General features: G+C 34.7%; 1 protein-coding gene across 3 annotated transcripts in view; it reads right to left on the bottom strand.

Moving 5' to 3' along the window:
* Positions 1-770: 770 nt before the first annotated feature.
* TPD52 (tumor protein D52) overlaps positions 771-21,889 on the bottom strand; it is a 341,461-nt gene continuing 320,342 nt past the window's right edge. The window contains exon 3 of one of the 3 annotated variants that reach the window (XM_074201766.1): positions 771-1,619. In XM_074201766.1, coding sequence (XP_074057867.1) covers positions 1,448-1,619 — 172 coding nt within the window. In that variant the 3' untranslated portion in view covers positions 771-1,447. The remainder of the gene's footprint in view (positions 1,620-21,889) is intronic. The other 2 variants (XM_074201768.1, XR_012471681.1) reach the window with 2 other exon arrangements.

Below are 21,889 nucleotides of genomic sequence, written 5' to 3'. Positions count from 1 at the left end.
ATAATGCTTGTTGCTGGTTTCAGATCAATACTGCTTATTATTCTAAGGAACAGTCCATTTATTCCTACACTCTCTAGTGTTTTTAGTAGGAATGGGTGCTGTATTTTGTCAAAAGCTTTTTTCAGCATCTATTGATATAATCATATAATTTCTGATAGGTTTGTTGTTGATATAATTAATTATACTGACAGTTTTCCTAATATTGAACCTACCCTGCATTCCTGGGATAAATCCTATTTGGTCATAATGTATTATCCTAGTGATAACTTGTTGTAATCATTTTGCTAAGATTTTATTTAAGATTTTTGCATCTATTTTCATCAGGGAGATAGGTCTGTAATTTTCTTCCTCTCTTCATTTCTTAAATCACAATAGTATTCCATCTACAATCATATATCACAACTTGTTTAGCCATTTTCCATTTAAGGGGCATCTCCTCAAATTACAATTCTTTGCCACCAAAAAAAAAGAGATGCTATACATATTTTTGTACATTTAAGTCTCTTTCCTTTCCTTTGATCTCTTTGGGATACAAACCTAGTAATGATATTGCTGATTCAAAGGGCATGCACAGTTGTATAACTCTTTGGACATAGCTCCAAATTGATCTCCAGAATGTTCACAAGTTCATATGTGTCCTTAATTTTTCCACATCCCCTCTAGCATTTCTCATTTTCCTTTTTTTTAAATTTACTTTTATTAAAGATATTGAGTCTTACAATTTCCCCCCCAATCTTACTTCCCTCCCCCACCCCCTCATTTTCCTTTTCTAGCATGTTAGTCGATCTGATGGATGTGAGGTGATGCCTCAGAGTTGCTTTAATTTGTCCTGTAATCAATATTTAGAGTATTTTTTCATATGACTATTTAGCTCAGTTTCCTATACACTTGAGAATGAAGGTATTTAACAGAGAAACTGACTTTAAGTTTCAACCTCCACCTCCACCTACCCCCATTTCCTCTTTCCATATAATTTTGGCTATCTTTGGTTTTGTTTTTGTAAAACATTTTTTAATTTGATGTAATGATCAAAATGATCCATTTTACTGATCCTCTTTATCTCTTGTTTGGTCACAAACTCTTTTTATCCCTAGGTCTGAAAGCTAATTTTTTCCATGCTCCCCTAATTTACTTATGTTACCCTTTATGTACCCATTTAAAACCTTCTTTTGGTTTCCCCAAATTCTTAAGAACTGCTAATCCTTCAACAACAATAATTCTTAAGAATAGTTGGTTTTACTTAAAAATTAATATCACTCTAAGGAAGAGTGTTTAAAAGAAAAAGCATGAAAAGGAAAAAATACTGATAAATATTAGCTGCAATTATGGCTTTTTATTTGTTGAGATTTCCATAATTTCTTCATTCACAGTGCATTGTACTAATTTCACATCTGGTGAACATCTGAGCTTAACAAAATGGTCTCTAAAGTATTGAAATCACCAAAGTTTATTTGTCTTTTGAACTCTCTTCCTTTGACTTTGTGTCCCTACTATCCTGGATTCCCAAGAGAACTGCATCAGCTTCTAGTAAAGTTGTATCTGTTTTTGCTCCCAGGAATCTGGATGTGAGTTCAAGATCTAGCAGGCGCAGGCGTACTCTGGTTCCTTTCTGATATTTTCTAAATAGTAAAGGGGGAGGGGAGAGGAGAGAGAAGGAAAAAAAAATTATATTAGTATGATTTTGCAAATATTTAACCTAAAAATCAAAGCCAAAGGCATTTTAAGTGATGATAGTACAGAAAAATTAACAATGGCGACCTGAACATACAAACTTTAACATACATAATGTAAATTGGCTCCTAACATTATAGATTTAGATCTAGAAGACACCTCAGAGATCAATCAATCTAACTACTTCATTTTACAGGCGAGAACTAAGGCCTGTGAGGTTAAGTGAACTGCCCAAAGTATTTCAGGTAATAATATATCACTGTCAAGGCTAAGGTCTTCTAAGTTTATAACAACTGCTACTTCTATTGTACCATGCCACTTTCCTAAAGAATCTCCATGGAGCATGCAAGACAGCACTGGAAAGCATTTTTGCAACTATGAATTTTCATCTTAAAGCTTAACTTTTTGATTAAATAACATTTATAAGCATATATTTTTTCAAGTGGACAGGAGTATTTTCTTTTAATTTGTGTTTTAATTTAATCTAATTCCATTTTAAAGTTAGATTTTTAATGAAGAAAAATTTTCATTTAGATACTTTAAAATTTGCCTACAATTCAAACATATTTTAAAGGTAAATTTTCCATATTCACAAGAGCAGGAGGAATAGGAAAGTAACAGCAAATTATTAATGTGCAAAACCATTTAGAATACACTGAATTATTGTGAAAAATATGTGTAGTCACATGGTCATTATGGCTCAATCTAAAACATTTGCACACATAACAATTCTGGCTGAAGGCTATTTTATGAATAAAAGTACTACTAAATATTAGTTGGTAAAATCATCACATAATTAACTGTGAAAACTAACTTTTATTAAATAAACAAATTGTAAGTTAAATTTAAAAAAATACTTAGAAAACAGATTTAGAGCTTGAAAGGATCTTAGGTGGTTTCCTGGCCACTCCCTTCATTGTTATGATGAAGAATAGAGGCCCAGATACATGAAATAACTGGTCCAAAGTCACCAAGGTAGTTAAGTAAGAGAATCAGAACTTGAACTCAGGTCCTTTGACTCCAAATCCAGTAATCATTTTATTATATCATACTTGGAAATACTGAAAAAGTGCTAATCTTATTTTTCACACACACACACACACACACACACACACACACACACACACACACACACCTGAATTCATTTTATAAAACCAGAAAATAAGCAAATGATTTCAAAAACTGTTTTAAAGAGAATAAAATTATTTAGGTAAGCATTTAAAACAATGATATTCCTGGACAATGTAAAGCTAGATTACTAGAATTTCAATAATTATTTGTCATACATTGTCAATGATAATATCAAGGAAAATCATTCTGAAAGACACAAACTCTAATCAATGAGATTACCAATCATGATTCCAAAATAAATCAAGAAGCATTTATTAGGGGCTTACTATATATCAGACACTTACTAAGCACTGGAGATGCTTTAGCTTTCTGCCCTTGAGAGAAGTGTTAAATTAGCATTATGAATGGGACATATATTTTCATACACACAAATGTGTGAACTTATTTTGACTATATTTAATTGCTTAATGAGAAGCCTTAACATCAGGGGAAGACTTTTAGAGTAGGCAGTATTGTGTTAATAAAAAAAAAAAGAAGAAAATAATGTAAATTAGATAAAAATACACTAAAGAATGCAAGAAGGAATTCAAAGGGAGGACACAGACAAGCAGGGCAGTGTGTATACTATCATGTTAACTTTAATTATACTTAAGTATATACTTAAAAAAAACAAGTTGTAACAAACTACTTTGAAAAAACTTATGGAACCTAATCAGAGGAATGACCAAGACATCAGAGGTCTAATGAGGAAATGGGTTGCTCCTCTCCTGAGAGAGAGGTAATTTGGCCTCAAAATTCAGAATGAGAAATACATTTTTGGACAGTCAATGTGGGGGTATGTGTTTTGGTTGGCTGTGCATGGTTGTATAAGAGTTTTGTTATTCTTTTTTTTTCCTTTTCTGAGGGGAGGTGGGAGGGAAAGAAAATAACTGCTTATTAATTGATAAAAATGTTACAAAAACAAGCACTAATGGTATAAAATATGGGTGGGATGCATATGACCCACAATACAACTAAGCAATCCTAACTGGATTAAAATATAACTGGGAAATATTTCACTAAATTAAATAAAAATCCAATAAAACAAAGATAACTTTAATATGTGATTTTCAAAATCAATATGTGACCTATAGGGATCCTTTTGCATTTTGACTTATATTTAATTTAGTGGCGCCATTTCTATTTGACACCTTTGTTATACAAAAATGTCATTACTGATTCTGTCAAGTTTGTAATTAAAAAAAATTTAAAAATCATTTGACTAAATAACTTTATCTAAAAGTAATCTAAAAACACTAGGATAGGTTTAATTATTAGAGGTTTCCTAGAAAAAGTAAACTTTAGATTATTAAAATCTGGCTTTAAATTTGGCTTTAAATAAATTTCAAGTTGACCTTTTGTTTGTAAATATTTATTTTAAACTTACAAATGTAATGTCCTAAAAGAAGGAAAAGCAATTTTTTTTTGTAAACTGGTATGAATATATTAATCTTCTATGGTGTGGAAAGGAAAAGATAATGTTCAACAACAAGTTGAACAACATATCATCCAAACACCCTAGCCAGAACCACTGTGTAACTAGAAATATTGCCAGTTATACAAACTAATATGAGAACATAAAGGTCATATAATGTTGGAATGGGTCAGCTTTTAAACCAGAGGTTGACTCAGGGAAGATGGTCTGAGGATAGTTTTCAGAATAAAATGCTTTGGTGGGGAAAAAAAAATCACATTTATTTTACTAACATAATAAAACTCAAAATTGTATATTGTATACAATTGTATTGTATAACTCAAAATTTCTTTCAGTTGTAAATGTAGGCAACACACATTATTCAGAGAAGGGGGTTCACAGATGTCACCATATTGCCAAAGAGGTCTAAGACATAAAAAAATTGTGTCTGGATTTTTAGTTTAAAGTGTCTGGATTTTGAGAATGGCATCAAAGCTAGTTACATTAAAGAGCACAGGTGTCTACCATAATTCAAAAGGACCGTGAATTTAAAAAAACATTTTGAAAAAATTTGGAAGTGCCTATTTTTCCTGCTACTCAAATTATTTGGAATTCCTCATCTATGATTCTATCTAATCCTTGATGATACTACTAGCATTAAGAATATTACTTACTTTGGATATAGATGACCAAACATATACAAAGAAAGTGCCTTGCAACCTTTAAAGTGCCATATTTAAATGCTAGTTGTCCTTATTAATGGTAAGAGTTTTCTATTTGAAACCACAAGGCCCTGGATCAATTGCTGGCTATGTTACCTTACTTTGTGACCTTGGGCAAACTGAATGATATAAAAGGTACAGTACAACAATAAATTATATGATTCTATGCTTCCTTCTTGAGTTTCTTTATTTTCACTAAGTATCATTCAAGTGTAAAAAGGTCTATGAATTTACTCTCTAGTATGGGTATGGCAGGATTTACAAAAAAAATTTTTTTCTCAATAAGGCTCTCTGCCTTAAAGGAGAAGCCTCAGTTCAAGGTGAATGCATGAATAGAATGATAGAGCTATTTTTAGCCCTGTGCATCTCCTTCAAGATTTTATAGGCTCCCAACATGGGCAACTGTCTCCTCCTCCATTCTTCTTTCTAGACTAGAATTCTATGACATTCTGTCTTTTTGGAAGCATAGTTAATAAAAACATATAGAACAATTACAGAGAGTACCATTTAGTTTAGGGGTAGGATAAAGCTTTATATTTTCCTAATAATCATACAGACAACGCTCTGGCACTTGTTTTTGTTTCTGAAAAGGATATAACTCACCATCAGTGACTTTCACACCAAAATCCCTTTGTGTGTGTGTGTGTGTGTGTGTGTGTGTGTGTGTGTGTGTGTGTGTGTGTGTGAGAGAGAGAGAGAGAGAGAGAGAGAGAGAGAGAGAGAGAGAGAGAGAGAGAGAAACACAGACACATACACAGAGCTAGGTAGGACTTGTGAAAAATATTATACAGATCAAAATCTTGATAAAGAGTTGTCATGCCAAATGGTCAAAAGATATGCAAAGGCAATTTACAGATGAGGAGATCAAAGCAATTCATAGTCATATGAAAAATTATTCTTAATAATTACTTATTAGAGAAATGCAAATTAAAGCTTCTCTGAGGTACCACCTCACACCTCTCAGACTGGCCAATATGACCAGAAAGGATAATGATCATTGTTGGAAGGGTTGTGGGAAATCTGGGACACTAATACATTGTTGGTGGAGCTGTGAACTCATCCAACCTTTCTGGAGAGCAGTCTGGAACTATGCCCAATGGGCAACAAAAATGTACACTCTTTGATCCAGCAATACCACTACTGGGTCTATACCCTGAAGAGATGATGAAAAAGGGTAAAAACATCACTTGTACAAAAATATTCATAGCAGCCCTGTTTGTAGTGGCAAAGAATTGGAAATCAAGTAAATGTCCTTCAAATGGGGAATGGCTTAGCAGACTGTGGTATATGTATGCCATGGAACACTATTGTTCTACTAGAAACCAGGAGGGATGGGAATTCAGGGAAGCCTGGAGGGATTTGCATGAACTGATGCTGAGTGAGATGAGCAGAACCAGAAAGACACTGTACACCCTAATAGCAACATGGGGGCGATGATCAACCTAGATGGACTTGCTCATTCCATCGATGCAATGATCAGGGACAATTTGGGGCTGTCTGTGATGGAGAATACCATACAGATGGATACAGATCCAGAGAAAGAACTGTGGAGTAGGACTATTATTACCTTTAATTTAGAAAAAAAAAGCCTGATATCTTATTGTTTAATCTTATATCTATCTCTTATACTTTATGTTTCTTCCTTAAGGATATGATTTCTCTCTCACACATTCAATTTGGATCATTGTATACCATGGAAGCAATGTAAAGACTGACAAATTGCCTTCTGTGAGGGGTGGGGGGGAGTAGGATTAGGGGAAAAGTTGTATAACTCAAAATAAATAAAATAAAATAAAAATAAAATTAAAAAAAATTAAAAAAATAAATACAATCTTTTTTTTAGGGTTTTTTTTTTTTTTTTTTGGCAAGGCAAATGGGGTTAAGTGGTTTGCCCAAGGCCACACAGCTAGGTAATTATTGTCTGAGGCCCAATTTGAACTCAGGTCCTCCTGACTCCAGGGACCAGTGCTCTATCCACTGGGCAACCTAGCTGCCCCTAGCTCCAGATTATTTAAATAGTGTGACCAGTCATGTCATTCTTCCTAACCAGCTGTTTCATGCAGTCTAGGTGGCCCAGGGTCAGGAGAGGGTGGAAGTGTGAACTGTCCCTATGGCAGTTCTTCCTGCCCTGTTGGGTCTCAATGACTTAGGGATCAGGGAAGGTAGAGAGGATTTCCTTACCTATAGGAAATCTCTCACCTTAGATTCTGAGTTAGATTTTCTTTATGATAACAATGGATACTGTTGTTAAGTGTATTTCTTCTTGTAATTATGCCTTGCTTAATGTTAATGATAAGAGGGTTGTTGAATAAAATTAAGCCTACTATTATATCTTTCAAGACATCTTCTACAATTCTTTTTTAGGGTTTTGTTTTTTTTTGCAAGGCAAATGGGGTTAAGTGGCTTGCCCAAGGCCACACAGCTGTGTAATTATTAAATGTTTGAGACCAGATTTGAACCCAGGTACTCCTGATTCCAGGGCTGGTGCTTTATCCACTGCGCCATCTAGCCGCCCCAGTCATCTACAATTCTAACACATGCATATCCTTGTCTGGGACATGGGGGTCATGAAGACAAAACGCAGAGACAATTTCTCCTCTTAAGTGGCTTACACTTACTTGAGAGGTGGAGTGGGAATATAACATGAAAACAGCTAAGTAGATAGAAAATAGTTTTATAAGACTAGGAGCTTTTCAAAGTAGGAGGATCAGTTGTCAGCTGAGTTAACTCTTGAAGGAAGCTAAGGATTCTAAGAGGTGAATGTATGGTGGGGAGTGTATTATATGTATAGGAGACAATCTTTGCAAAGACACAGAGACAGGAGACAGCAATTAGTCTCAACTGGCTGGAATATAGTATGCATCGAAGCAAGTACTACTGAAATAGTCTGGAAAAGAGGCTGGGGCCAGATAGTGCAGGGTTTTAAATAGCAAAACTGAGGAGTTTATATTTTATCCTAAAGGGAAAAGAGAAAACAAAACAAAAAAGTTTCCACTTCTGTTCTCCCTAATTCCTCCCTCAAAAGTTGGGCTTCAAGGAATTCACAACCACTACCTTAAAGCTTTTGGAGATCCTGACTCCAATTTCCTAGAAACTTTGTCTTTCTGGATTCATTCTTTAAGCCTGGGATGTTTTAAAATAATGTTCCAAAAACTACGATTCATAAAGCTAGTTTTTCAGTCCTGAGGTTCTGGGCTTGCATCTGATGGCTCTTCTTCTTTGGAGTCTATGTGGCTCTGAGGTTATGATCTAGGCTGCCATGACTTTGTTCCATGACACTACTATTTCTATTTCCTATAAAAAAATTTCATGCCCATCTGAACTTTTGCTTTTCTGTTCAACCCCACCTCCATGAGAATTTTCTTTTCTTTCTTGAAAGAAAGTTATTTAAAACTTTATCTGCATGAGAAAAGTATAAGATAAAGGCAATAAAATAATTTAAACATCATTTAACATCTATAGTCTTAAGTTTTATCACCTGTAAAAATGAAGATATAAGACAAAATTTGTATGATAGAAAAGGCATTGAATTCATAATTAGAATTTAAATGCTAATTCTGCTCCTTATTCTTTTGAATTGGTAAAATAACATGTCTCCAGGCTTAAATTTTCTCATATGTAAATTTAGGGAACCAAATCTTTCAGTTCACAACCTTATGAACTTATAACTAGGTAAGTTCTAAATTGTGAAATTCCACGATCCTTTAATTTTATTTCATTCTTCTTTGTCTACCCATATTACACAGAATACACACAAATTAACATACAGCAGTTAAAAAATTGGATTCCTGGCTACATGCAACACACACACACACACACACACACACACACACACACACATACACACAATTTGATAAATTTTAATCTCAAAAATGGCCAATGTGTTATTAAAATAAAATCTTTCTCCTTATCTTGTATATGCAAGAAATAGGCTTTATGTTAGGAAAATGTCTGATAATTAGAGTTATCAAAAAATGAAATAGGTTGCCTCAGGAGGTGGTGGGTTCACCCTACTTGAAGGTTTCTGAGCAGATAGTAGGTGACCATCATTGTGGTATTGGTTTTAATTTAGATGTCTAATGAGGTCCTTTCAATTCAAAACTTTTTGATTCTGTAATTCAGAGAAGTAACAGGAACCCTCAAGGGCTGAGGGTATATGCTAGAGTAGAAATAGAGTGAACAAATGATTCTGGGTCTTAATATCTTAATTTTAAAATTAGGGTGTTGAACGACATGAAAATATCCCTTCTAGTTCTACTATTAATCCCGAGTAAAAATAAAACAGTGTCAATGTTCTACAAACTCAGTATAAGAAGAAAAATAAGCAATTTTTATCCAACAAAAGGGAGAGTGAAAGACAACTGTTTCAAGAGAAGACTTGGTCAGATAAATGACATGTAAATCATATTTTCTTTTCATAGTCAAGAAAAGAACTACAAATTCAGTAAATACTTATTGCAATGATATAAAACATATTTTGCAATTTAAAATACATTAATTCAGGTTGTAAGATTTCAAGGAAACAAATCAAATAAAGAATTTTTTGAGTTCAGGCAGGGGAGGAATGTGATATTGATATATTTTGGGGTCTTGATATTCTCACATGTAAGTACTCTTATTTTGGAAATGGAATAAGATGGGAAGGAGAAGGGATGCTTCTATAAGAACCTCAGCTGCCAGAAATGACAACATCACCACCTGCAAATATTATGTTTCAATTATGCAGAAGATACTTATATGGTATTGGGTGAGGGGAGCTCAAAAAGTACTAGACAAAGAATTTCTTCTCCAAAGGTCCTCACAATTTATACTGAGTTAACAAAAAAATCTTAGAATTGGAAAGGGCTTTGAGGTCACCTTGTCTGAACCCTTCATTTTGTGAATGAGGAAACCAAGGATCTGAAAGGTTAAGTGACTTGCCCCAAGACAAAGGTAGCCAGAATTTGGAATCAGCCCTTCTTACTTCAAATGCACAGCATTTCCTTTACATCATGCTGTCAGGGAAAGACACATTCTGGATAAGTAATTTTCAAATTTCTACTACTATTCAAAAGTGAAATCTGGTACCCCTTGATACATAAATATATATAATCATTACTGGAAAGAAACAAAGCATGTATCTCACAAAGTGTAAGACAATGAGACTTTATGGACATTTCCTTATACTTTGTAAAAAAATTTATATTTAAAATTATCCATCATATTGATAACAGCAAAAGAAAAGAAAGCCAAAGGTAACTGGAATGTTAGTTTTGGAAACATATCTAGAACAAGTGCACTTTTTTTTACTTATCTGTTAATTTGTTTGGTTCTAGTTTATTAAATGCTCAAGTTTTATGTAAGGCTCTATTGCCTTATTTGATTTCCTGCTTTTATTAAATTTATTAGGTCTACAATGAAAAGCAATACTATATTGAAGACTGATTTTTAAAATGTTTTTCAAAAAAAAACCCCATCTTGTAACATACTGTATACACAGACATGCATACAGACACACACACACTCACTCTTTTAAACTCTGAACTTGGCAAAGAAGAATGAATGACAGTGAATCTCTATGATTTAAATAAGACACCTTCCTGCTGTTACTGTTAGAACTAAAGGTAATAAAGGCAATCTATAAACATCACCTTTCTCCTCTTGAGGAGACAGTTTAGATCCATGGTAGTCCTGGAGAGGCTATTTGGGATACAGGCCCAAGCAAGTCTACATGTGAGTACCACATTAAAACCAAAAGCAGTCAATAAAGGTTTTTTGGCTTCTCCAACACTCCTTAAACTCATCCCTTGGTGGTACTCAAGAAATTGTTTCAAATGTTCCATCAGCTCTAAATCATAATTATCTCTGTTATCCTGCATTATCTCTGAGATTCTGGTAACAACAGTTGAAGTATCAGCTTTAATTTTATGCCTTCCTTTAAGGTTTCATCATGGCACTGAGGTCATCTAGGGCTCTTGAGAGCTATTGTCAGGGAACACTAGCCATGGTAAGTTCTACTAAGTGGGAAAGGTTTTTTTTTTTTAAGCAAAGGCTAGGTATGTCTGCTGTTCAAAAATCAAACTGTGAATTTTGATAAATTCATCACTGACTCATGAAGATTATTTAATAAGAGCTAGAGAGATGGAAATCTATAGATTCTGGAAATGCCTCAGTAAGTATATGTTATGTATATATGTATAAGTATATATATGTATGTACATCCACCAGGATTCATGGGTTCATTGCATTAAACTAATGGAGGCCACAGACCTTTAAGGATTATTTATTTTTTCCTTAAAGTGATGTCATCCTCTGAAAACACTAAAAAATGAAGCAATCCTCAAATGGAATGAGGGAACAGGAAATGATAAAATATTTTAGGTTTATAAAAAGATTGTCCCAATTTGTTTTCTTTCTACTCATTTGACCACTGTCTGAACTATTGCTAAGTCTTACAGGGAGGTCTCCATAAGATAAGCATCCACAAAAATCATAGGGGAGGAAAAAGGGAAAAAAATCTGGGAAGTCTAAGCAAAGTTGGGTAGTAAGGTAAGTAAAAAATTAATTCAGCACCTGAAATAACTAATTTTCTCACTGTAACCAAATGGAACTATTTTCCATATAAGTTAGTACAGCAATACTAACAATCAGGTTATATAATACTAACCAAATCTGATTAGTTAAGTGACAACGTTTTAAAAGTTTGTGGATGTCTTTCTTGATTATTTTCTTTGGAAATATTAAAACACTGTGGCACATACACAGATTAAGTGTTATATAACACACCTAAGAGATAGAGTAAAAGGGAAGAGAATAAGCATTTACAGAGTGCACACTGGGGCCAGGCACTACACTAGATGCTTTTTTACAGATATTCTCTCCCAGTGGAGACAGAATGACTAGTGAGGGTTGGGCACCACTAGTAAGTATCTGAAGCACAACTGACATCAGGTTTTCTAATGCCAGGCTCCATACTCTACCCAATGCAGCACCACCTGCATTTTCCCCCTCTGAATGAAATTTCTCACCCTACCATTTCTATTCATTCTGTTCCCTTACTCCTTAAAGAACTTACTCTTTTCACCCCTTGAGAATAGGAATTATTTCATTCTTTGCATTTCTATCCCCCAAACCTAGGATAGTACCCAGAATGTGCTAGGTGCTAAATCAATGCCTGTTGACTGAGTCAACCTTATCTCACTCTTTCAATGTTTTCCTATTCTCCTAATCCATCTGCCCTTTTTTGATTCTTTGCCTCCCTATTCAGGTGAATCTTATGATCAGTTCTTTCAATGATATATTCCCTTGATGGATGAACCCTGACAGTCTTTAATGATGGGTATTTCTTCTATGCTTCTACACTACCAAGTAACCACTGCTGAATAAAGTAATGAAATCAATCTTGGGACTCAGTTTGTTAGCAATAAACATTTATTAAGCTTCTATTATGTGTCAAGAAAAATGCAGTTCCTGATCTCAGAAAGCTTTGTCTAATGAAAAAAACTATTTTTGAACAAGGTAAATATAGGATATATTGGAAATAATTAACAAGGGGGAGGGTTCTGTCATAAAAAGGGGATTGGAAAAGGTTTCTTGTAGAAGGTAGAATTTTAGTTAGGAAACCAGGAGGCAGAGATGAGGAGAAAGAATATTCCAAGAAGGGGAAACAGCCAGTGAAAATGCCTGGAGCCAAGAGATGGAGTATCTTGTGCAAGAAACCACCAGGAAGTCAGTGTCACTGGCTCACAGAGTGTTAAAGAGGGAAGTAAGGTAAAAGAAGACTGAAAAGGTTATGGTGGGAGAGGAGGGAAAATTAAGAAGGATTTTGAATGTGAAACACATTTTTATCCTGGAGGTGAGAGGTAGCCAGTGAACTTTACTAAATGGAGGTTAGGTGGTCAGACCTGTACTTTGAGAAGATCATTTGGGCAGTTGAATTGAGTGGCAAGAATCTTATGGTGGAGAGATCACTTAGTATGCTATTGAAGTAGTCCATTGGACAAGAGGTTAATAAGGGCCTACATAAAACTAGAGGCATATTCAAGAGATGCTGCAAAGATAAAATCAAGTAAACTCAGCAAAAGATTGGCTATAAGGGATTGAGAAAGTGAAGAATTGATTATGACACTTAGAGACCAGGAGGATGGTATTACCTTTGGCAGTAATAGGGAAATTAAGAAGGGGAGAATTTTTTTTGGGGGGGAAGAGATAATGACTTTAGTTTTGGGCATTGTGAGTGTAAGATGTGAATGAGGCATCCATTTTGAGATGTCCAATAGGCAATTGGTGTTCTGAGACTAGAAGCGATTAGAACTGGATAAGTATATCTGAAAATAATCAGCATAAAAATGATAATTGAATCCTTGGAAGCTGATGAGTTCACCAAATAGAATCATTTGGAGCACGAGTCCAAATTGCAGCCTTCTAAGCCCATTCATGCAGCATTATTACATTTTATTCTTGGTAATATGAGTTACCCTGTAATCATTAATAATTATTAAATTCTATATGTGACCTTTGACAAATTTTTATTGGGTAATGTGGCTAGAAGAGCTAAAAGCTTGGACACTCATGATTTAGATGGAGAAGATATGTGGGACAAATACAGAGCCCTTTGGGACACCATTGTTAGCAAATGTGATATGACTGGAGATTCAGTAAAGGAGGCTGAAAAATGGTCATGGAAGTAGAAGGAGAACCAGAATAGAATAGTATCATGAAAACCTAGAAAAAAATATTGAAAAGTAGAGAATGATTGACATTGTTAAAAACAAAGGGGTCGAGAAGGATGAGGATGGAGAAAAGAATGTTAGATTTGACAATTACGAGATCACTGATAACAATGGAGAGAGCACTTTTGGTTTGAAGTTGAAAGCCACACTATAGAGAGTCAAGGAGAGAGCAAGAGATAAATAAAAAAGGCACTAGTAACAGAAGGCAGGAAAGATATAGGGTGGATGATAGCTAGTGGGAATGGATGGACCAAGTGAGATTTTTGAGGATAGGAGATACATGGGCATGTTTGTAGAGAAGAGGGAAGCAAAATAGGGTGAAACTGAAGATCTGTGAGAGTGGGGGAAGTTAGAGGTGGCTAACTCCTGAAGAAGATGGAATGGAATGGCATCCCTTGTACATGTCAAGGGCCACCTCTTCTTGTAAAACTGGAGCAAAAGTGAAATAGTAGAACAATAAGAAATGGTCTTGATTTTTTTTTTAAGTTAACTATGAAGCAAGTTTACAGCTGAGAAGAACTGGGGAAGGCAAATTATGGTACATTTGAAGCATAAGACTTAGAAAAACCCTGTAATGAGTGGAACAGTGAGTCAATTAGGAAAGTGTAAAAAGATTGTCTTATGATGAGGGTCCAGTTGGGATTCCCTGATACAAATTTGTAGTGGATCCACTAAGCATGGTTTTGTCATTTTCTTTAGCTTCATTTGGTAGTATGTGAATAGGATTGAAGGCAGTGGATGGTAGGAGTAATATGGAGCCCAGGTTTGGCAGGAAGAAAATCTTTCATAGGAGGTAGGGATTGAAGAAAAGAGGTTAAAGTGGTTCATCAAGAGATGAAGACAGAGAAGGAAGGAGAATGTATTCAGAGTAGGAGCTCTGACCTGGAAAAGAACAAGGGGACAATGGATTGGATTTCACAGTAAGGATGAAGAATAGAGCCTGGCGTTGCAAGGCAGGTGGAATGACATCAGATTATGATCAGAATAAGGAATTTCAGAGTTCCCTAACAAGAAAATGGTGTATTTAATGGGTGATAACAAGATCAAGGACATGATGATTTCTGTATATAATAGAAGTAGGGTAGAAGAGCAGGTAATGGTAAATAAATTAGTTGTGGAATGGAGAGGAAAGGATATTTGAGGAAGTTAGTATGCATATTGAAGCCTCCAAGAAGGAGGGCAGGAGTTGGGGAGGAGAGAAAGATTGTGACTCAGATAGTGGAGTCTTTAGGAAAGAGGAAAGAAATGTAATCCTGGAGTTCTGTAGATAAATAGCTATCAGAACTTTGAATGAGGGGTAGATATGGATTGAGTGATCACCAAAGGTTATTGAGTGATGATGGAGAGGATGAACCTTGAAATGGGAATGGAGAAAACAGAATATTCTAATTTCCTTACCTTGATTAGTGAGAGAGAGAGAGGATAGGGAAGTATGCAATCAACAATGGAAAGTGTCTTTAGGAGTGAGAAAGGAAAATGTTTAAGATAAAAGTAATTAGGTTACCTATGGAGTAAGTATTCAGGGGGCACAGTGGAAAAGGTGGGTAGATTGAATTGAACGGTCAGGGAATAGAGGAGTGGGCAGTGATGAACAGAGAACAGGGGTTGAATAATGATATCTAGGCATTCTCAATCCCTAGGCTGGGATGGAGAGAATGTGACTGAGTGGGAGAAATCATTCACAAATGAGTTCAGGTGGGTTATCCACATTACTGGACATAAGGTGTCAGAGTGGAGTCTTCTCAAGGTGTTAGGCAGCTAGAGAAAAGGAAGGAAGGGGAGGCAGGAGAATAGTTTTTCCTCTCTTTTCCTTGCAGGTAAGGCAGGTTGGAAGTTAGAAGGAGGAAACAGGATGTAATGACCTCTCTGTTGTCTGCAAGTAAGAAGCCAGTCTAGGAGATTGTCACATGATGGAATGGCATTTCTCCCACTGATCCACTGCAGGCAAGAAACCTGTCCAGAAGACCAGAAAGCTCTTTCTATGTCTCTGCAAGTGGAAAAGACCAGTCTAGGAGACTGACATGATGGAATGGTATTTCCTCTGTTCCTCAGAGAGCAAAACATTTCCTTTTTCTTTAATATGTTTAAGTTCCTTTCCATTTTGTTCATCTTTCAGTTTCTCCTTTAAAACATTTTCATAAGGATCTATTGGGAAGAAGCAGAAGCCCCTAATCTTTACCCATTTATTTCTTATTATGGATTTCTGGGTCTCTCCTCATCTAAGTTTTTTTCTTTCTTTTCATCCCAAAAGTCCTTCATGGTATTTAATTTTACACTTTTATTTAGACTTTCCATATAGATAAACTGAGGCTCAGAGAGATGGAATGATCTGCCCATAAAGTCTATTCAGTGTCTTTAGGAGCACTTTGGGATGAGGGTAACATTCTCTGAGAGTTAGGAAGCTTGGGAGAGGAGAACATAAGGGGATGCTAATGAAAATGGTGTTTTTCTCCCTTCCCTGCAGGCCAAGACAAAAGAGTATTAGGGAGAGCAGAATGGAATGGTGCTTCTATCCCTGGCAGTCAGGTAGGGGCCAGCCTAGGAAATGATTCATTTCATTTAATTACATTTTATAGATAGATAAGCTCTATCTATCTATCATCTATCTATATGGTGTATGTGTATATATATATATATGAAAGGCAATGGGGAGGTTAAGTGACTTGCCCAAGGTCACACAGCTAGGTAATTATTAAGTATCTGGGGCCATATTTGACCTCATATCCTTCTGATTCCAGGGCTGGTACTCTATCCATTGCACCACCTAGCCATCCCTATTTGCATTATGTTTAAGTATATTTCCCACATCAAACTAACCCAAACATTTTACTTTCTCCTTAACTCATTTCTACATAAATCTCCTCACACAGTACATGAAAATACAAAAATTTCTTATTCTCTTCATCCTCTCTTCATTTTCTCATTGTCAAACCTAACTCCTCAATCCTATCCTTTTCTGTCTCTTCCTAGGCCTTGCTCCATCAATCATTCCTTCCCATATCTCCTTCTCTTTAATCTTCAATTTGTTCCAGGAGAAATGGAAGATTCTGCCCACAAATGTCCTGTCTACCCTAAAAAATTTGTCAATTCTCTAAAACCTCTTCAAAATACTTTCCCTCAAACAACTTCCTTTAATGGTGAAACTTTTTGAAACAATAACCTATACTTACTGCTTTATCATATATTCTCTCTATTCAATTTGGTTTTTTTCTCCAATATCTGACAGAAACTTTTCTCAGGAATTGTTGAAACCGTAATCATTTTTCAAGGCACAGCAAAAATTTTATCTTCTCAAGTGAAGATTTCCTGGATTCTTTTCAGTCAGAAGTGATGACTAAATCTTCCTAACCTCTAAAGCACTTACAACATTCTACTTTGTTATAGTTATTTGTGTACCTTAAAAAACAAACTGATAATCAGCTGGTAGGCTTCTTGTGGACAGGAATGAAGTTTTATTCATCTTTTAAACTTTTACCAATTAGCACAGCAGATGTCTATTGAAGTGTTTTTAATTAATGATATAAGAGACAGTATAATCTAGTAAAACTCTAGTGACCTAGAGTTATAATATCTGAATTTGAGTCAAGGTTCTGTCACTTATTAGTTGTACGGTTTGGGACAATTTACTTACCCTTGAGTAGCTTCATTTACCTCATCTTCCAAATGGCTATAATGAAATCTGACCTATCTACCCCTCAAGGATATTATCGTATGGAATAGTAGAAAAGAATATCAAATATGGATCTAGAAGATCTGGCTGTCACCTGTGTGATTCTAAGCAAGTCATTGAAACTCCCTCTATATAAGGTTCCTCATATGTGAAACGAGAGGATTGGTCAAAATGATCTCTAAGGTGATTTCTATGTTTTATTTTATGATCCTAAGATCAAATGACATAATTATATGAAAATATATAAAGTAGTATATAACAAAATGTTATTTATTATTTCAGTGATTAGTGGAATAATAATATTATAATATTTAAATAGTGAAGTTTTTATGGTTAGTCACGCACTTGCTTAATTTAGGTCAGAAATTGAAATTGAATGCTAAAAAAAAGTCTACTGGTTGGATTCTTTGGAAGACAACAGCTATCTTGTATACGGATTATAACAATACTTATCAGAAGAGCTAATATTTTACCAGAACACCAAATAGCAGTAAAAGAAACTCCTCTAGATTCCCTAGGGGCACTTGAGGTCCCAGAAGAGTAATGAATGAAGAGTTTAGGCAAACATTACCCCAGAAGGTTACAAGTATGGTTCCAGCTGTGATTGAAAGAAACAAAGCCTTCTCCGTAGTCTAAGAACCTATTCAGGGAGGCTGGCAGTGAATGGGAAAGAAAGGCTTAAGAACTCTGGGGGTATTCAGGGTGCTGCAGGCCACTAGGATGAAGAAAATAAACAGAACTGAACAGGATAAAATTTTTTTTTGTTTGTTTGGGGGATGGCAAGCAGTTCTAAATCTGTCTTCTTTAGAGTTTAGACTCTTTGGTTTTAAGCTTTCCAGTAGTAGGGAGACCAGGCTGCCCTACACCTATCCATGAATATACAAAGTACTATATATAAAGACTACCTATACAGCTGCAAAATTATTACATTTTTTCTTCTTACCTTTAAATCAAAAACACTAATTCAGAGTCTAATTAAAAAAGTGAAGAAAACAATACTGGGCAACTAATATTAAACAGACATCAACAGAGCCAACATTTATTTTCTCATGATGTAAATGTAAATATATGTTTATAGTTACATGTATGAGAAAGAAAGGCCAATTTTAGATGGAAAACTAATTGTATGCAACTAAACAAGCATTTATTAAGCAAGTCATTCTGCATATAGTAGGTGTTGGAAACATAAAATCTGTACCTTACAACTGACTAATAAGAGTTAGCTCCAGTAGTGGTGTGTTGTGGTACAGTTTGCTTTCCTTCAGTGACTTCTTACACTGTCTTTCAACTCTGTGTGATACCATACTTAGCCCCGCAACTTAAGTCTTTCATCTTAAAACACAGAAATGACAATTAATCGCATGAATTAAATGTCATTTCTCCTCTGATGGTTAAAGAGAAAAATATTAAAATGCACCAAAGTAAAGCCCCTTTTTTTAAGGCCACAAAGTGGACTTGTTTTTCCCTTCACAGAGGATTCTAGGTTTTGGGCTTCTTTTATTAGATGACTTTTATCAAATGACTATTTCTTTTTTTCAAACATTCTATGCTTAACTGACTAGAAATTGTAAGAATTTATGTCTTTAACACATTTGAAGAAATAAAACTAAACCATTTTGTTGGTATTTAGGGCTTATAAAAACCAGTCTTCATTAAGTTAGCAATGTCTTTACTTCAAATATAGCAAATAATGAACAAAACAAACCCCCAAACAGCAATGCTGTTTCCACCTATTTTAATTAGTAAAAAATTTAATATTTTCCAGAAATTCCACATTCCAAAAATGTAGCAGGATTGTGTTGAAAGACAAAAAAGGATGTCTCAAAAGGACACATTCAAAATGAAAATAGCCTGTTCTTTCTGCTGTTTGCTGTGCTTCTTTCCTTTTAACTTCAAGTGCTTTCCTTTGACTGATCTTTGTGAACTCTGAAGCTAAATGGATTCAGTCCCAGCCTTTACCATGACAGCTCTCTTCCACTGTGCACTTTCTCATACCATCCGCGGTAGCCAACGAGCCTGCCTGTCTGAGCTGTATAGGAAAAGGGCAATTAAATCTGGTTTTGCATTTCTGTGTTAAGGGCATGGTTTAAAGGCTTTCCTTTGGAGAGGTTTTTGACATTCTTTCCACAGACATTCTTTAACATCTGCCAGGGCATTCTAGTGATGGTTCTCATAGACTTAAAATAGAGAGAATCTCTCTGACTAGGTCTTTGATATAAATATATTAAATAATACAAAGCCGACTAAACACAAGGCAGGGATTGAACCACAGTATCCACAGAGAATGCTGTGAGAAATTCTGACTTTGCTAAGCAAATTAGCTGTCTTGCTGCAATCATGTGCCTTGAGGTTTTCAAAATAGTTCTTTTGAAACCATTAACCTTCAATGTTTTCGTCCCAATGCCTTAATATAGTAGTGTTAAAGATTTTCTATGGTTTTCTCACCGTTTCCTATTTTAAATTTGAAGACTTCGCATTTGCCAATCTTTCTTTTATTCTTAAAATAAAAGAACAAAAATAAAAGGCCATTCATTAGGTCTAATTAACAATATGAATACTTTTTGTAGTTATTCTTACTTCTGCTCAATAATCATGTAAATTTACATATACAAACAGCAGTCACACATATTTATTTTTCATTACATGAACTACCTGGGCATTGAGCTATTTCCTTTTTTTAAAAATGAGGGTGTTGGACTCTGATCTCTCCAGATTGATTATATTATATTTTCTATTCTATTAAATATATACACCAATGCATAAATATAGAACTTTCCACAAATACCAGCAAAAAACCCTAACCACCTCAGTTCTAGCCAATCATAACATACTGAATATTATGTAGCATAACTTTATTTTCTCTTTCAATCTTAAAACCTCAGGAACATAGATTTAGAGATAGAAAGCACCTTAGAGTTCATTTGGTTCAATTCTTCATTTTACAAATGAAGAAACTGAGGCTGATAGAGGTTAAGTGATTTATCTATAGTCAAAGTTAATAAGTAGTAAAGCCAGGATTTGAACAGATAAAATTTGCATTAAATGTCACCAATAATAGTCTGATACCCAACAGGGAAATGGCTCAAATAAAACACCAAGTACCATAACCAAATTGATAAATAAATAAAAATTTTCATAATATAATTTAAAAACTATATAAATGATCAGAGAAACACATGCTCTGAATCATTAAACATGCAATACAAATTAAAATAACTCTTAAGTTTCACCATACCCTGTGCAAATGGGCAAATATGATAAAAACTGGAAAAAGTCAATGTCAGAGGGGCTGTGGGAAGGCAGGCCTGTTGATATACTATTGGTGAAGGTCTGAATTTTGGGTAAGAATACCCAAGAAGAGTGAATAAACGGCCCATATCCTTTGATCCAGTGATCTCAGGGGTAGACAAATGGCTCAAAGAAGTCAACAATCATAGTAAAGATTCAAAAATACTCAAATGTTTATAGTAGTACTCTTCATGGTAACCAAGAAATGGAAATAAAACAGACTCCTAGATAAGCTTTCTATATTGGATGTTTTTGCTTAATTTTTTTTTCCTGTCACAAAAGAAGGTTTAACGGGAAATAGGAAATGACTGATAGAGACAAAAAAAAATCAATAAAACGTATTTTGAAAAAGCCAAAAAGAAAAACAGCTTATGTAAATCCACCAAACTTCTACCAAAATTCTAAAATATTATTATTAGGAAGGCTAGTAAGAATATAAAGGCATCTAGTGGTGTAATGAATAAAGTGCTGGGTCTGGAGTCAGAAAGACTCATCTTTGAGAGTTTAAATCTGATCCTGGTCACTGTTACTCTGTTTGCCCCAGTTTCTTCATCTATAAAATGAGCTGGAGAAGGAAATGGCAAGCCATTCCAAGGTCTTTGCCAAGAAAACCCCAAGTTGGGTCATGCAGATTCAGATATAACTGAACTGACTGAACAAGAAAGTGAGAATGTAGAAAATGAAGGTAGACTCACCCGGTTTCCTTTTTGACAACCTTATTTTATTGGTAGAAGGGGAATGTTTAGTGTATGTTTACTTAGATTTTTAGCAAAATGCTTGATAAAATCTCTTATATTATCCTTGTGGATAGAAGATAGTAAAATGATGGGATCTGGAATTTGTTGAATGACTGGATCCATAGAAACGTCAGGAAGATCTGGGTTCAAATACTTCTGAAATTTATTAGCTGGGTAACCTAAGGTAAGTTGCTTAAACTTCTCTGAGCTTCATTGAAATATGTATCCTCATCAAAAAAAAAAAATTAGGGAGTTGGTCTCTAAATTCTTTCCTGTTCTTGTGAAAAGACATTAGTTATAACAATTAATATAACAACTATATATAAAACAATATAACAAAATAATATAACAATTAAAACTAAGAAGGAATACTTCAAACACTTGTTCAAAGGACCTTTGGTTGGCCCCTATGCTGCTTAATATCCCTTAACAATGACTAGTTTATAAAATCTACAGGTGCTATAGAATGGTGATGAATTTGTATTCTGCTGAATATATACATATATATATATATATATATATATATATATACACACATTTAAATTTTATTTGAACTTGCAAAGAGA

The sequence above is a fragment of the Macrotis lagotis genome, chromosome X (genome assembly GCF_037893015.1).
Source record: "Macrotis lagotis isolate mMagLag1 chromosome X, bilby.v1.9.chrom.fasta, whole genome shotgun sequence".
NCBI classification, from domain to species: Eukaryota; Metazoa; Chordata; class Mammalia; order Peramelemorphia; family Peramelidae; genus Macrotis; species Macrotis lagotis.
Note: the sequence above shows the minus strand (reverse complement) of the source record. Positions and strands in the feature narration are given on the sequence as shown.